We start from the raw sequence: 15,913 nt of genomic DNA on the forward strand, positions 1-15,913 counted from the left end.
AGATCTATTGGTCATTATCTCATTGCACTCAATGAGTGGTGGAAGGTCCATGCACTGCTTCAATTTGAAAGCCTACCGCCTTTCTTCCAGTCATCTCCATGGTGCCTGCGCATGTCTTCATGAGGTATGGTGACAGGTTACTCTCAACCCGGAACAGGTGGAAAAATTCAGAGCGGGCCAGTGAGCGGTTACTCTGATCGTCAATGATGACATACATTTTGATGGAGTGCTCCGGTTAACCCTGGGGGAAGACACGCACAAGGCACACCTTTGAGCAGGACCGTGTGAGGCTGTCCTTTCCACAGACCTTGGTGCATCGTGATGTCACCTCAAGTGGAGGACTGCCTCATGCCTCGTTCTAGAGCGGTCAGTGAAGCAGGAAGTTTGGAGATGAGAGGGTGCATTGCAGAGCAGCGTCTTTTGCTCTCACACTCACCGCATTTCAATGTCGCTTGACAATCCCTGGCCTGGTGCTTTGGAGAGCAGCACTTAAAACAGCGTTTGTGTTCCTTTAGGATGCTTTTTCGTTCCTGCAATGTTTTCATTCTGAATAACCTACATTTTTCCAAAGGATGAGTTTTCTTGTGCACAGGGCAGTATCGGGCTAGATCGTCGTCTCTTCTCTGTCTCTGTAGCGCTTGTGGAGTCTGCGTCAACTGTGGCAGACACGTCTGTCTTTTGCACAGATACAGCAGTCTTGAATCTGCTGTGCTTTGATTGAGTTCTTTCACCTTTGCTGTAAGACTGACCGCTGCTTGACAAGATGAAACTTGGGTCATTTCTGGCCTTAACCTGGTCATAGAAAAAGTCAACAAAAAATGAAAAAGAAGGAAAAGTTACTCTGTGCTGTTCCTTGTATAGGGAGCCAGTGAGGAGCCATTTGTCCTGCAGGGCTAGAGGCAACTTTTCCACTATGGGCTTTATCCCACAAGGGGTATCGAGGTAGGCCAGGCCAGGAAGATAGCCATCATTTTTAGCCGCGAGCAGCTCCATGAGAAGATCGCTGAGCTCTCTCAGTTTTGTGTTGTCCTTAGCCGACAGACGGGGGAAGCTATCCAATCTTTTAAATAGGGCATTTTCCACTATTTTTGGTGTAGCATAGCATTCCTGAAGTCTTTCCCAGGACAGATGGAGGGCAGCTCTGGGGTCAGTAACATGAACAGCACGGATCCTTTTCACATGCTCAGATGACTCTTTACCCAGCCATTTCACGAGGAGGTCCAACTCTTCACTATATGTGAGCCCCAAGCCCTGTGTCGCGTTAAGGAATGAGGACTGCCATGCTCTGAAGTTCTCTGGCATCATCGAATTTGGAGAGACCAGTGGTCACTAATTCTCTGCGTGCTAGGAACTTGGCAAAGTCTAACATGGTTGAGTGTTAGCATGAGAAGGAGGATGCTGATCATATTATCTGTGTGGATAAGCCGATGGTCTTGAAGTAAGTATGCGTTCAGCTGCACATACGTGCTGATTTGCTGAGGGTCTGAAGAGATTGAGTGGAGGCTTCTCCTCTGCAACTACAGGTGTTGTTTGCTGAGTATCATTGTTCGCAGCGTGCCAGATTTCATCCTGATGCGATAAAGCAGGAGTCTGAGTACTGACCTGTGACCGGCGCCGCACATATTTTTCTGTGCGCTACTGAATCACTTGTGGCGGGACAGTGCTTCTCACACTTTGCATATCACCATTTTCCATAGCTGCAGCTGCTTCTAAGATTTCAGCGTTTACTTGCGCAGCTTATGCTTCCTTTTCAATCTCCAATGCTTCCAATTCTAGATCTAGCCTAGCTCTCTGCTTTTTTTTTCTAGCTGTCTTTTAGCATAAACCACCTTGGTAAGTGCTGCTTCAGCTGAGGCTCTAGCCATGGCAGCAGCCTCCCTGACAGATGATTTAGAAGAAGATGAGCGCTTAGAGCTCGCTCTTGATGCTGCATGGACTGAAGAATTGGGGGAAGATGGACGGCTGCATGCTTGCGTTCCTGTATTTTTCTTTGCTTCCACCACTGGTATAACTTTTCATTGTACTGTTCTCCAGTTATTGCTTCCACGGGCATAGGAGAAACACACAGAACTCAGCCGCTTCCACTATGCCTATCCTGACAGTAGTGCATCATGGAAATAGCACACCTGCACAAATCGCGTATTAACGTATGGAAATAAAGGTTCCGCTCAACAAAGCAATTAATTAATCACACTGAACATTTCTTTTCCTTTTTTTTTTAAATGAACTAAACAAATCTGCAGGCAGAACACTAATTATAAAACATTTTTACAGATGACAATAACGAACATATTTTACAATAATTATTAACAACTGCTTTATAATCAACCTTGCATAATCATAATGAAAAATAATTACTAGCCTGTCTTTCAATGTTAATGAAAGTTCTATTGACACATTCATTATCAGTGACCACTTGTCCAGTGCAGGGGAGCACAGGTGCAAAAACTCTCCAGGAAGCACAATGAGAGAGACTGGATACATCCTAGATGGGGAAATTGTGGTATTTATGATATAAAGAAATAATGTTCAAAAGATCACTGCCTGTGTCATTCACTCTGCAAAGCCACTGTGCTATTAGAAGTGCTCTTGGTCAGTTTTGGTATGAATGTATGTAGAAGAATGTAGTAGCTAAACCCAAACCTGCAGAAACAGGTCAGGGCCAGCAATGTGTGTAAAAACAGTTTAAATATTCCCCCCCCCCAACATTTTATTGGAAACATCTGGGTACCTTCTGTGAAGCATACCACGCAGGAGCCAGACGCAAACAGAACGCGGGAATAAAGAGTCACTGACACTGCAGCATATAGACACAAAGGACTATTAATCACAAAGCTATTCCACAAAAGAAATAAAAATTCACAAAACAGCTCCTCATCGTCCACTGCATACAGACAACCGTAACAGAGTGACCATAAGAGTGCCTCCAGTGGAAGCCCCACACATCAGAGGCCACCAAGTGAGCTGGCCCTTGGTGGCATTTTTACAAGTCACCTGATCAAACATAACAGAAACATGATCCTCCAGTAGAGCAGCTGTTCAGGACATTTTCTCAAATGCAAATACCAGGTATATGCCTGTATGGGGAGAACAACACAGACAGACACATTAGCACAAAAAAGCTCAACTGCCTGTAACTTAAGTTGACACTGCAGAACAGCATGAGTGAGAGTGAGGTCAGCTGGATGGGACTCATCAATTCTAGCTATTTTAATTATTCAGTTTGACAGTCTTGCATAACCAAAGGTCCCAAATTACTTTAATTAACAGAAATCAAAGGACCTCACTGAGTCAGCCAAGCAAAGAGAGCAGAACAACACTAATGGAACCCAAAAGATGTGGAGTGAATTGCGCCTGCTGGTTGTGCAGTGCACATTCACAAGACCAAAGATTTACTTACATGTTGCCTCCCATTCAGACTTACTCAGAGTACCCTGTTTAGACAAGAAGGGAGAGATTCATCAGCCAACACCCGAGCAAGTGCAAATATGTTCATCAACATGCACCACAAGTAGGGCACTTTACTCAACACGGCTGGTGGACAACCCCTGCCTACTTTCACATAGAAAAGGAACACAAGGGTAGCAGGTGGGGTACTGCTTCCAACTGTCAACTTGTACTAAATGATATAATAGAAATTACCCCGGTATAAAGAGCCTAGGGCAGCACACAGGTCACACTAAGTGGTGTCAGATAAGATTAGTAAAAATGAGAAATACATGGTCTAGTGAGTTTCAGGATTATTTTGTTGTACCAAAGAGAACACAGCTGTTGGGTGCAACAGGAAACAATGTCTTGGTCAAAAAGCTTTAGTTTCTTTTTACTCAACACTGCAGCAGTGGCTGGCTGTGCCTTGATGTTAAAAGTTGGTAACCTGTAAGCAGTGTAGTCATGTTGCTGATATAAAACTGACCAGAGGGACTTTGGCATCCGGATTTTCTGCCCATGCCTTTGCATGTTCATATTCGCCAGGATTGCTGAACGTCAGCTTGTTCCCTTCATCAGCAGGATATTGCTGAAAGAATTAATTAAACAGGGAGTTCATCCATTCAAGATGAAGACAAAACAGCACAATCAAAGGAGCCTCTTAAAGATAACATGTACACTAACATTCATTTAGTGGATGCTTTTCTCCAAGGAGAAGTAGAACTGGGAGAAAACAGAAGACCACTTCATAAAGGGAGAGAGACATTGATGCAGACACGCAAATCTCCATACAGAACATGAGCTCAGTGTTCCAGAGTGCAGTTTATACAGATGTTTTAAAAGAAGAAACTGCACTGCTACACAAGGAACCCATTATTCACATTCATTTACTTCATTCTGTTCAACAGCTTGTGAAATACACAATGTGCCTAGGAAAATGTATCACAAGATACTACGTGATCATCATCATCCCCGGGCTACAGCCCAGCTCAACTGAAATACTCCACAGTAGCGTCTGCACATCTGAAAATGAGAGCAGTTACGAAGTGACAGAAACTCACTAGCTGAGGAGTTTCAAAAGCAGCAAATAAAGAGCTGAACACTTCCTCAGCTGAAGCACCAACACAGTGTTGGCTCGAGCCCCACTGCAAGTGTACACACACGGACTGGTCGCTCCCTCAAATGTGCCCACGAGATGCCAGTAGCAGTAGCATCTCCTGAGGAAGTCTGTGTGAGTATCCCATAGCCTCACACACTTTAACAGCAGCACCCCTAAGTGCTAGAGCCCAGCCCCAGCAGTGTTTTTCATATCTCAATGTTGGTTTCCAGCTCTGGGGCTCCTTTGACATCCCATCACTCTATGGGACAACTGAGCTGCCCAGCACCCACACAAATACAATGACCTGAGGTTCGACTTACCTCAAGGGCACTCATCTTCTTCATGAGAAACCTGTGCCGCTCATTTTGAATCTTTTCCTTGAAAAACTCTGCAAAAGTCTTCTTAAATACAAGGTGCATGTTGTACTTCTTTGCCATCCTAAAAAAGTTCAGTTTTACATGAGGTAAAACAGGAAGAGCATCTCCTGAAAGTCACAGTACTTCCAACAAGAGTGCACCACCTTCTGGCATAGACAAATCTTTAAAAGTGTCAATTATTTGGAAGCATTTGGGAGCTCTGAATAAGGCAGCCACAAGAAGAAAATACCTCCACAAGGAAGAAGTACATGTAACCAATGGATACTGAAGAGAAAAAATGGCAGCAAACTTACTGCTCCAAGAGTGGGAAATACACAAGGAATTCCGGAACATTGACAACGCCCTCGAGATTGAAGTCGTACTTGCAGCCGAAGAGTGAGTAATTGCCCTTCTTTTGAAACGTCACACTATACACGTCATTGCCAAAGGAATTGGACTCGGAGGCTTCGAGACGTTTTCTGCAAGCAAGGATTGAGAAGAACAGTGAAAAACTGTATGTAAGTAAGCCCCTTAAGCCACACAAAAGTGGCTCCAACATGCTGCACTGGTCCCAGGGGCCTCCTCACACAAGTTCAAAGGCGTCCGGGGTGGTGCCGATGAAGTAGCCACCAGGCCGCAATTTCTCACAGGCATTGCGCAACATCGTGTCGGCCTGCTCCCATGACTCAAACGAGTAGTGGTACACAAACTGGCAGCTGCACACATCAAAGGTCATCGCTGGATCAGTCAGTTTGTCTGACAGCAACTCCTGAAGTGAGAAAGGAACGACAGCAGTGGGACACGAGGGCCATACATCAGGAGGGGACACGACTGTGTAACCTTTCCTGCTGACATTCCTTCTGTGTGTGGCCAGTTGTGAGACAGAAAACAGCACATCGCTGTTCAATAAAAATATTAATGTAGCACTCTTAACCCCACTGAGTCAGTGCCATAGAAACCCCACTCGGTTCTCTCAATCATTATCATCTTCAGGCATGAAATAAAAGCGAACCACACTGTTGCTGTTCCGAAGAGGCCAGGTGGACTCTACCTTAGTGCAGTCAGCAGTGATGAACTCGGCAGCAAAGATGCGCTCATTCCCCCGGCACTTCCTCTTCATCTCGTGGTAACGCTGCTGGCACTGCTCCACAGACACGCCAGCGATGTCTATGGACAAGTCCCACAGATGAATGGCCCCTTGCTCAGGAAGCTCTGCTGCACAGGCTTAGGTACTACCTGGCTGCAACGCTGCACAACACACTGTAGTGTTCTACAGCAATGGGCTCATCAGAAACAAGCACGGCACAAAGACACCGGCCTTCCTTGGCACAGACATTTTTGGAAGAAATCAGGCACAATGCCTGAGCACATCATCGTTTTTAAACTAATTGCCAGGCCAGTCTGCTACAAAGAGCGAGGCGGCGAAGTGAATGATGCTCCATTCCTGCATCCCCGCTACCTGCACACACGAGCCGGTGGATGTTGCCCTTCCTCCACTTGAGCAGGTCCCCGCCCTTTCCGCAGCCCAGGTCCAGGACACACAGTTCCTGTCGACTCTGCCTCACCTTGTCCAGGATCTCACCTTAGGGAAGGCATGAAGGAGATGAAGCTCACTGGTGGCACAGCCGGCTCATTATGTCAGCTGGACCCAGAATTCAATACTCAACGTTTATAACAAGCAACAGGACAGGAAAGCAAACCAGTCAAATATATGGAAACCGGTGTGAATTTGCAGCGCTGCAACCAGAGACTCCTTACAGAAGAGGAGTTGTGTGTGTGTGTGTGTGTGTGTATGGCTCTGCTGTACTGCGCGATCCTGGACTCACCGATAAGAACACTCTTGAGCCAGTTGTTGAAGTTGCGCATGTAGAAGATCCTGCTCTCGACACGAGCTTCCCGCCCGTGCTCCTGAAGGGTGTTGTAATGCGAGGCCACTTTCTGGCTGTGCCCTTCTTGAGTGCGCTGAAACATATCAGTTTCGCAGAGAGAGCAGCTCAGTCACGGAAGGTACAAAGAGAGCCCAGTCCTGTCCGACTCGCTGCACACTGCAATTAAAGCGCTCACCAGCTTCTTGATGGCAGATTCTCCATCCTTCTCACGACCATCTTTCTCTCTGTCATGGCTCCTCTTGCTAGCAGATGTGAACCTTGTGCTGGAGCTGTCTCTCTCTGTGCTGCAGGATGGTGTTCCGCTGCCACTCTCATCTCCCCTGTGGCCTGGAGAGAGCAGATTTGTACCAGACAGCATTTTTGTTCATTCCAAATTTCATGCCAAGTGTCACGTTCGCAGACACAGCACCAACTGGCAATATGGAGGAAAGCATCGCCGTTGCAGCACAGCTTGTGCGAATGGTGCCGGGCATTTTTTCCTGGGCACGTTTCTCTTATTATTTCCTACAAGAAACCGTAAATGGTCAGCTGACACAGGGAGAGCGCGCAGTTGTGCACCTGAGAAAGTGACAGAAGAGATGACAGGTACACAAAATCCAGTGTCACACTGCAGTGTGTCTGTAGAACAGCCTCTGCTTTCAGCCACATTCAAAAAACAGCTCAGAGCCACTGGACTTGAATTCATTCAGCCATTAGAAACACCAACCTGTACATGAGGGAGTGCCACTCAGCTTTCACTGCTGTTATTGTTATTACTGTGCTTTGAGAGGCTGGTGCTGGGACACATTAAGGACACCATCCCAGACACTTTGGACCCACTGCAGTTTGCCTATCGCCACAACAGATCCACTGAAGACGCAATATCACACACACTTCACACCACTCTGTCTCACCTGGACAATAAAAACTGCTATGCAAGGCTATTATTTGTGGACTATAGCTCGGCATTTAACACTGTCATCCCGACCAAGCTGATCCACAAACTATTAGGGCTGGACTGAGTGCCACATTTTGCAACCGGATCCTGGGTTTCCTCACCAACAGACCCCAGTGGGTGCAGATTGGCAGAAATACTTCCTCCCCACTGACCCTCAACACTGGCACTCTACAGGGAAGCATCCTGAGCTCGGTGCTGTATTCCTTGTTCACACATGACTGTGTGGCCAATCACAGCTCCAACACCATCATAAAGTTTGCTGACGATACCACCATTCTGGGTCTGATCACCAACAACGATGAGGCGGCCTACAGAGAGAAGGTGAGGCTCCTGGGAGAGTGGTGCCAGGGCAACAACCTGTCTCCCAATGTCAGTAAAACTAAGGAGCTGGTGATTGACTTCAGGAAACAGGATACGGTGCATGCACCCATCTACATAGGAGGGGACATTGTAGAAAGGGTCAACAGCTTCAGATTCCTAGGGGTCACCCTCACTGCCAAACTCACATGGACTGAGCATACAGCATCGACCATCAAAAAGGCCCATCAACGCCTCCACTTCCTCAGGCATCTGAAGAAAGCCCGGATGTCCACCACAGTCCTCACCACTTTCTACAGGCGTGCTGTGAAGTCCGTCCACACAGGGTGTATTACATCCTGGTGTAGCAGCTGCTCCATACAGGACAAAAAAGCCCTACAGAGGGTGGTCAAAACAGTTCAGAGAATCATCAGCACACAGCTACCAGCAGTCCAGGACACCTACACCACACGCTGCCTCAGGAAGACAATGCACATCATGAAAGATCACAGTCACCCCACACGGGCACTTTTCTCTTTTCTGCCATCTGGAAAGCAGCTCAGGTCTATTCGAACCCACACTGCTAGGTACAGGAACAGCTTTTACTCCACTGCTGTAAGAATTTACAACACTCAGCAAGGCACCACCTTTTGCAACTAGAGTCAGACTGTTCCCTCCAAGCACATTGGCACATTACACTGTCACTTTAAGCATTCTCTATTTTAAGTTCTCTGACTTTCTACTGTTATTTATTATTATTGTTACCATTATTTATTGTTATCAGCATTACTTATTATTGTTTTGTGCAGTATTATCTATTGTTTTTGTTCAGAGTCTGTGGAGAAGCATTCAATAAGAATTTCATGATATTGTACCTATGACAAACAAACTACTGTGGTTATGGGGACAGCTGGTGGTGTAGTGCTTACAACTGCTGCCTTGGACTCAAACTAAGGTTACAGGTTCAATCCCTACCTCTACCTGTAGTATCCTTGAGCAAGCCATTTACTCAAGTGCTTCAGTAACACATGTGAATACACGTAAAATAAATGTACAGAGCAGACAAGGCATAAGAATAACTGCTGATTTGTTCACTACACTCAACATGAAATCTAAAGAGCTCGTCGTTCGTGAATCTACTAGATGACGTGCTTGGACAAAATAACCAGCAGCAATTGAATTGTATTCGGGCTAAACAACGCCCCCCCGCGTGTCATTTTCACGTGACAAGGGAAAGCACCGCGGACACACGCGTGGGGTCAGGAGGGTAAAGAACCACAATAAAGAAAGAGGGGCATTTTCCTCGAACAACTGAACTGCAAAAAGAAAAACTCGACATGATCATCTGCCGACCGTCCGAGGAGCAACATGCTGATGCTGACACAAAGCAGCGCAGCCGAGGACCGCACCACTATTAGCGTCTCTGCAGGCAAAAAGAAAAATAGAGAGAACACACTCCACACAAGATTAGCAGGAGGCCGCTGTGCTAAACAAACATAAAGCGTCCGACTCACACTCACTCGGGTTTTCCGCCATCACGCTCACAGCAGCGAACACACGTAGCAAAGCATGCTGGGAAGGCACGATGTACAGCTTACTTCCGGAGCTGCAAACTTCCGTTTTCGACTATAGCACAGATAGGCCCTACACAATAATAACGTAGATACGCAACGGCAACGTCCTCCGCCATATTGGAAAAATGATTCACGCTTGTAATGAAAAGCACAAGGCTTTGGCTGCACTCAATCTCTTTCCTAAAAAAGTCTTCTATCTTGGGCAATTCTTAACCGATTTCCATGAAATATAGCTTATTTTAAAGTTAAATATACTTTCTACCAGTTGATCAAACTAGACACCTAATATCAATCAGACAAAACTTAAATGCCAGGAAGTTCACTGATGTGCATATTATACAATATTGGTATACAGGCATTAGGCTATGGTATAGGCTACTGTCATTACTGAAATAAATATTTTGGAATGTTGAGTCCTCTCTCTCTCTGACAAGTTTAAGTTATATTTTACATGAACTGATGTGCTGGAGTCTGTAGAAAGATTCCACATGGTGCCATCTTACAGGCAGCATAGTGGCACAGCCAGTAGTGCTACTGTCACACAGTACCTGCGTGGCGCAAGAGGATGTGGGTTCGATTCCCTACTCACTTTCTGTGGAATTTGCACATGCTCCCCATGTCTGCATGGGTTTCCTCTGGGTGCTCCAGTTTCTTGCTACAATCAAAAAGACATGCTGTTGAGCTTCCCCCATAGTGTGTGAGTGACAGAGAGCGAGTGTGTTTCACTGATGTATGGATGAGTGACCCATTGTAAGTAGTGTACCTACCAGTGTAAGTCACCTTTGTGAATAAGGTGTGTGGGCTGATAACACTATTGTAGAGTTCACTGGAAGTTGCTTTGGTGCCTGCTAAATAAATGTAGATATCAAACAACCTGGTTTCCCACATGAAGAGCATCCTCTGCATAATTAACAGAGTAATTTCATCATCCTACATTCATGGTTTCTCTTAATAAACAACAGAGATTGTCCTAGGGTTTGGACCTGGACTAATTTACATAAAATTAGTTGAATTGTGCATTATATTTTGCACTGGAGGTCCGTCGCTGCAGTTCGTGGTGTTTCGGATAAGTCTATTGTTGCTGCCGCTTTTCCCGACATACATTCTTGTCGTGTATCTGTGCAGACAGACAGTCACAATCGGTTGTGTGTCTGTGTACTTTATGCACCTACTCAAGCAATGAACATCATCATCGGTGCATCAAGTGGAAAGAAACAAACCAGGTTTACTTAAGAATCACATGTCTGCAGCTATGTCTCTTTTTCCTAAGGTAATGCACAAATTGCATTTTCACTGAGATGTACGTCACTTTGGAGAAAAGTGCCAGATAAGTGAATAAATCTAAATGTAACATACTATCTCACCATTCTATTATTGTAGCCATATAAACCAGATGGTATTTGGCTGCCAAAGAGACTTAAAGTTTGCTGCTCAGTGTTTATAATTCTGTTGTTTTTCCACATGTAATTTTTTTGGTCAATAAATTTTGAATTGAATTAAACTGCGTGGAGGATATTTAAGGTCAATAAAGAAATGGACGATATCTAGTATAAAAAGTATACTGTATAATGATACTAGTAATATCAGTTATTAAAGTGCCTATTGATGAAATATACAATACAAAATTCTGTGGTAAAATCTATCAGACTTGTTGAAAAACTATAGAGCCTACAATGAAACTGTAAAAAAATTTACTTTAACTCAACTTTCTGGAAATACATATAGATGAAATATACAAAGTTAGTGTTCCATTTTTGATTTCCTATCATTTTATTTCACATTTCTATCGTACATATACAGTATATATGAGAAATAAACTGAACTATTTTCCTAACATTTTACTGTTTGTTTGTACAAATCTTTCTTTGCCTCATCACATTATTGTGTTTTAAACTTCACAGTCTTTGTAATTATGTCAATGTGTCCCCTTTCACAAGCTGATGTATCCTAATATTAAAATAAACTCTCAGTAGGGCTCTGACAAGTGATCAATAGTGATTACTTAGTCAAACTCAGTTACGAAGCTCTACCACACATTTTTCCTTCCTGAAGATCAGATTACTTAAATATTTAACATTTGTTTGCTGATCTAGATTTAATACACAGTAGACGCTGCACAAATTCGTGACATAATGCCTGGACTTGCACTTGGGTTCTTGTATTTACTCACTACGTAAATTGCCTAAGACTTTTTTACACCAGAAGAAACTGAAGTACTTATGAAATGACAGGCCTTTCTTGCTGTATTTAGGTACAGTTAAACGCATAGCATTGTGTGCCTCTTCACAACCATACATACATACATACATTTCCTGAACCGCTTGCCCCATACGGGGTCGCGGGGAACCGGAGCTACCCGGCAGCACAGGGCGTACCGCATTTTTCTAATATGACGGCCTAACGGAGTCTTCCATCGTGACGTCATGGCCTATCTACGTGTATCAAAGGTTTCGAGGGTTCGCCGTACGTCGTTGAAGCTGAACTTCAAAGCCAAAAACGATCAAAGTGACAATTGTTGAAGCGACGTTCGCACTACAATTCCCGTGATGCTCCGCGGGGTGCGCCAGCGTCGGTGAACATGTCAGTGCAGCACGTATTTACTGAATGACAGAGGAGAGAGGAAGGTTTTGTGGCCATAACAAAACCATGCTGGAGCCTCTTTTATGTAAGTGTTACAATGAAATGTACCTTAATTCGTATGTGCGGCTGTTCGGTTGGAGTGGGAGTGCTGTAGGACTGACAATTCGCACACGATCTTTACTCACTCAGAGTATTCCGAGTAGTCGTGCGTGCTTGTGTTCGATTGCTCTACCTATCTTCCAGCTCATCTTTACATGTCTTCTCTCTTCAATACAGACATATCATATGAGAAAGCTAGACAACAGCCTTCCTTGTATAAACAGTAAAATATCTTTACAAATGTGTTTGTGTGTCTGTTTAAGGCATGGCCCCTGCGCTACACACATGATCACATGTTGCTCCTTTCATATCCTTTTTACTCACTCTCTAATTCAAAACTTGTTTTCATTTTAGCTGCTGGACTTTTGATGTCATTGATTGGTTCTTTTCAATAAGGTAGTATTGCTTTCTCATTGGATGCATAAGATTTGTTGTGTAATTATATGTGCCTTTTTAGACTTTTCCTGTAAAATGCATGTGCTGTGCTTGACGTGCTTTTAAAACCTTAATAGCTTCATTGCAAAGACACAAAGGTATCAAGAGAGCAGTAAAAGGGAAGAAAATGAGTCCAGGGCACTGTGACATCACACCTCTAATTTTAAAGCAGCTCAGCCTGAGGCCATGTGGACTTTCCTTAAGCCACACAGTCAGTCTGTGCATCAGAAATTCAGGAATTGCCTTTTGAATCAGTACATTTGTTTCTTTCTTTGTGTACTCTCTCAGCAATGGCGCTGCTGTTACCATAGGAACTCGGGCCTAAAGCAATACTGGGAACAAAATGCAGAGGATCCTCTTCCATGGAGCCCCTCAGCAGGCAGCTGTGGCCCTGCGGTGTGCTCTCTCAGTCACAACCCTCAGCTACGTGGCCCCCAAGCCCTCCAAGCTGTCAGGCACATGCAGCTGGACTCCCAGCCCACGTTGGCTGAGGACATCCGCAGCAACCAAGACAGCAAAACGGAGCAAACGTGGCATAGACGAGGAGCAACAGACAGCTGGTAACCCTGGGCAGGACCATGGAGCACAGGGTGCGAGCCCTGGGGCAAGTCCAGCCAATTCCACAAACGGGGACCCCCTCCAGGACAAGTCCATAGGCCTCACCCAGCGGTTCAAGAAGACTTTTAAGCAGTATGGCAAAGTGATGATACCTGTGCACCTGTTAACATCAACTATATGGTTTGGTGCATTTTACTACACTGCCATGAAGTAAGAGGACCTTTACTACATTCATGTGTGAAGTAGAGAAGCGGTTAGAGTTGCATGTCATGTGCGCCTTTTTAAGGAAGTCATTTAAAGCTCCAGCCAGAACACCTCACAGGTTCAAGTGCAGGTCAATGTGTAGGAAACAACCTTTAGTATAATTAACTGGTAAGTAGATAATTGGTGTTTCTGTAGTGATCCTTGAGCCCTTGGTACTTGAATGTAAAGGGAAACACAAGCAGTGTTCTAAAATAAACATGTTGCTTGCCACAGCTCTGTAGAAATCTTTTTCTTAAAAAGACTTATGAAGGCTGGAGAAATGGTGAGATGACATGCTTTGCTGTATAATGGTATCATTACTAAGTGGCAAAGAGGAGCACAAAGACAAAAGATGTGTTTTGAAATGTAATCCCAAAAAAAAAAATAATCTCCATTCTTTTTTCCACCTTCCTTTTGTGTGTCTCCAGGGGGGTGAATGTTGTCCCGTTTCTAGAGTACGTTGGCTTCCCAGAGAAACTTGTGAGCCTTATGGAAAAGTCCCAGAGTGGCTATGCGATTACTGCTTATGCAATGTTTAAGGTGGGTGTGCGAAATGTTAGGAAGCCTTAATTATTATTCAAGAAAGACAGAAGAATAACTTGAAAGACTGGTCTGGGTGAAAGAGAGGGGTCACTCTACTGTCCACAGTGTGACTGCCTCGTCACATTTCCTCAGGCTGATCACCGACACCACTGAACATTTGCTTCTTTTCCATGTGCAAGAGAGACATTACTAGCTGTGACTCAGCACGTGCTTTTGTAGAAGGGAATTTATTGTAAAATCATGACTGCATTTAATTTTTTTTTTTTTTGTTTTGCTCTACACAGATGGCCACTCCAGCCAGGTATACCGTGACGCTGGCTGGGACATCGCTGTCTGTGAAGTACCTCCGCAGGCACGGCTACATGTCCACTCCACCACCTGTCAAAGAGTACCTTCAGGACAAGATGGAGGAGACGAGGGAGCGGCTCTCTGAAAAGATGGGCGAGACGAAGGACAAGCTGTCCGAGAAGTTGCAGGAGACCAAAGACAAAGTGTCCTTCCGGAAGAAGACGGAGTAGAAGTGCAAGGTGCCAGAGTTGGAGTGCTCAAAGCTTCAGCTGCTCTCTTTCAACACTTTTATGGTCCCGATAGAAGCACCACTTGCTGTCCAGCTGTCCCGTAACTAAAGTAGTGATGCATCAGTCAGGTGATCTTTGTGTTGTAGTCCTGTCGCTTGACTGAAGTTGAACTGAACTATAGAGGTGTAACTGTCACAGTGAAGATGAATTGAAGGAAGTCTTGACTGCATCTTACTTATGTTTTAAAACTGTCCACAGATGTGTGGCCTCTGTGGGGGAGACTGGACAATACTGTAGTTACAGTGCAATGACATCAGAGAGCTTCACTGTCACCGAGAGTCACTCTGTCTCATGCGGCACTTTGCACAAAACTCTGACCTTCACATATTATGCTTCCACTAGACTTCACTTGTGGTGAAACCATTGTATTACTTAGAATTATTTACCCATTTATACAGCTTGGTGATTTTACTGGAGCAATTTAGGGTAAGTACCTTGCCCAAGGGTACTACGGCTGGAGGTGGGAATCAAATCAGCAACTTTGGGTCCAAAGGCAGCAGCTCTGAGCACTACACTACCAGCTGTCCACACTGCAGCAGCCTGGGTCTGTTATATTAACCAGTGACCCAGTGAAGTAAGAAGCAGAAAAGAAATGAGAGAGCCATGTCAAACCCAAGGAAAGCCACTAGAACTATAAACAGGACCCTCAGCAGTGCCATCTTGCAGGAAGCTGTCAGTGACTGCGATTTACACATTCAAGTGGAGACTGCTCCAACATTCTTCTCCCTATCATTTCAACTGCAGCATCTACCAGAACCCACCATGAATTAAACTAAAAATGACAATAACCTAAATATGCTGTAAGGCACTATATCCATAACAAGAAAGGGAAGAATGCAAAGAATTTAGGTCAAATACTTATGAACATCTCTCAATGTTCCAAAGTTGCCAAAAAGAGCCCTTGCAAACTCCAGGTTGTCAAACGGCTGAATCTTTCCCTTATAACAACATTTGAGCTGGGCAGGGTAAGCAAAATCGTGATACTTGTTGCCCTAGGCAAAAACTGAATTCATGACACCTCCACAGAATTGCAGAGAAGGAGACATCCTGGAAGGTGACCTGGAGCCCGTTAACTCCACACCTGAGTTGTGCTTCTTGACAGGCTCTTTCAAGTAAATCACTTTGTCCAAGTACTTGTGATGCTGAAATTAGCTGCTCTAAAGCATGCAGAGGCTGCTTCAGTATTCACAAGGAAAAAGGCCTTCAAATCACCTTCTAATGAACACTCAGTAGAGTAAATGGGCTAAGTGTAGAAGCCTGTGTTGCTCTAAACAAAATAAATGGAATGGATTAGACAAT

The 15,913-nt window shown here is 44.7% G+C and overlaps 2 protein-coding genes across 5 annotated transcripts; one reads left to right on the forward strand and one right to left on the reverse strand.

Moving 5' to 3' along the window:
* Positions 1–2,249: 2,249 nt before the first annotated feature.
* rnmt (RNA (guanine-7-) methyltransferase) lies at positions 2,250–9,589 on the reverse strand. 2 transcript variants are annotated; one of them, XM_018741448.1, is made up of 11 exons: positions 9,525–9,589; positions 6,946–7,097; positions 6,708–6,843; positions 6,341–6,463; positions 5,933–6,048; positions 5,469–5,650; positions 5,196–5,360; positions 4,846–4,963; positions 3,914–4,015; positions 3,401–3,434; positions 2,250–3,077 (listed from the first exon to the last, which is right to left on the reverse strand). In XM_018741448.1, exons 1-11 carry the CDS (start codon positions 9,538–9,540, stop codon positions 3,040–3,042), a joined length of 1,182 nt encoding a protein of 393 aa, XP_018596964.1. In that variant the 5' UTR covers positions 9,541–9,589; the 3' UTR covers positions 2,250–3,039. The 2 variants fall into 2 exon arrangements, with proteins under 2 accessions (XP_018596964.1, XP_018596963.1); XM_018741447.1 differs by having other exon boundaries at positions 9,519–9,578.
* Positions 9,590–11,993: 2,404 nt separating this feature from the next.
* fam210aa (family with sequence similarity 210 member Aa) lies at positions 11,994–15,038 on the forward strand. 3 transcript variants are annotated; one of them, XM_018741453.1, is made up of 5 exons: positions 11,994–12,243; positions 12,612–12,653; positions 12,981–13,382; positions 13,922–14,033; positions 14,321–15,038. In XM_018741453.1, the coding sequence occupies exons 3-5, from the start codon at positions 13,036–13,038 to the stop codon at positions 14,552–14,554; spliced, it is 693 nt and encodes a 230-aa protein (XP_018596969.1). In that variant the 5' UTR covers positions 11,994–12,243; positions 12,612–12,653; positions 12,981–13,035; the 3' UTR covers positions 14,555–15,038. The 3 variants fall into 3 exon arrangements, with proteins under 3 accessions (XP_018596969.1, XP_018596966.1, XP_018596967.1); XM_018741450.1 differs by having other exon boundaries at positions 11,997–12,243; positions 12,981–13,460; XM_018741451.1 differs by lacking the exon at positions 12,612–12,653 and having other exon boundaries at positions 11,997–12,243; positions 12,981–13,460.
* The last annotated feature ends 875 nt before the right edge of the window (positions 15,039–15,913 follow it).

This window comes from Scleropages formosus, chromosome 23, assembly GCF_900964775.1.
Source record: "Scleropages formosus chromosome 23, fSclFor1.1, whole genome shotgun sequence".
NCBI lineage: Eukaryota > Metazoa > Chordata > Actinopteri > Osteoglossiformes > Osteoglossidae > Scleropages > Scleropages formosus.

Bases quoted from the DNA above. Each gene is read 5' to 3' on its own strand.
- fam210aa (XM_018741450.1), top strand. From the start codon at position 13,036: ATGCAGAGGATCCTCTTCCATGGAGCCCCTCAGCAGGCAGCTGTGGCC. The intron at 13,461-13,921 runs GTAAGAGGACCT...GTGTGTCTCCAG, and splicing joins TTTTACTACACTGCCATGAA to GGGGGTGAATGTTGTCCCGT. The intron at 14,034-14,320 runs GTGGGTGTGCGA...TGCTCTACACAG, and splicing joins CTGCTTATGCAATGTTTAAG to ATGGCCACTCCAGCCAGGTA.
- rnmt (XM_018741447.1), bottom strand. From the start codon at position 9,540: ATGGCGGAAAACCCGAGTGAGT. The intron at 6,844-6,945 runs GTGAGCGCTTTA...GATATGTTTCAG, and splicing joins AATCTGCCATCAAGAAGCTG to CGCACTCAAGAAGGGCACAG. The intron at 4,964-5,195 runs GTAAGTTTGCTG...GAACTTTTTTAG, and splicing joins TATTTCCCACTCTTGGAGCA to GATGGCAAAGAAGTACAACA.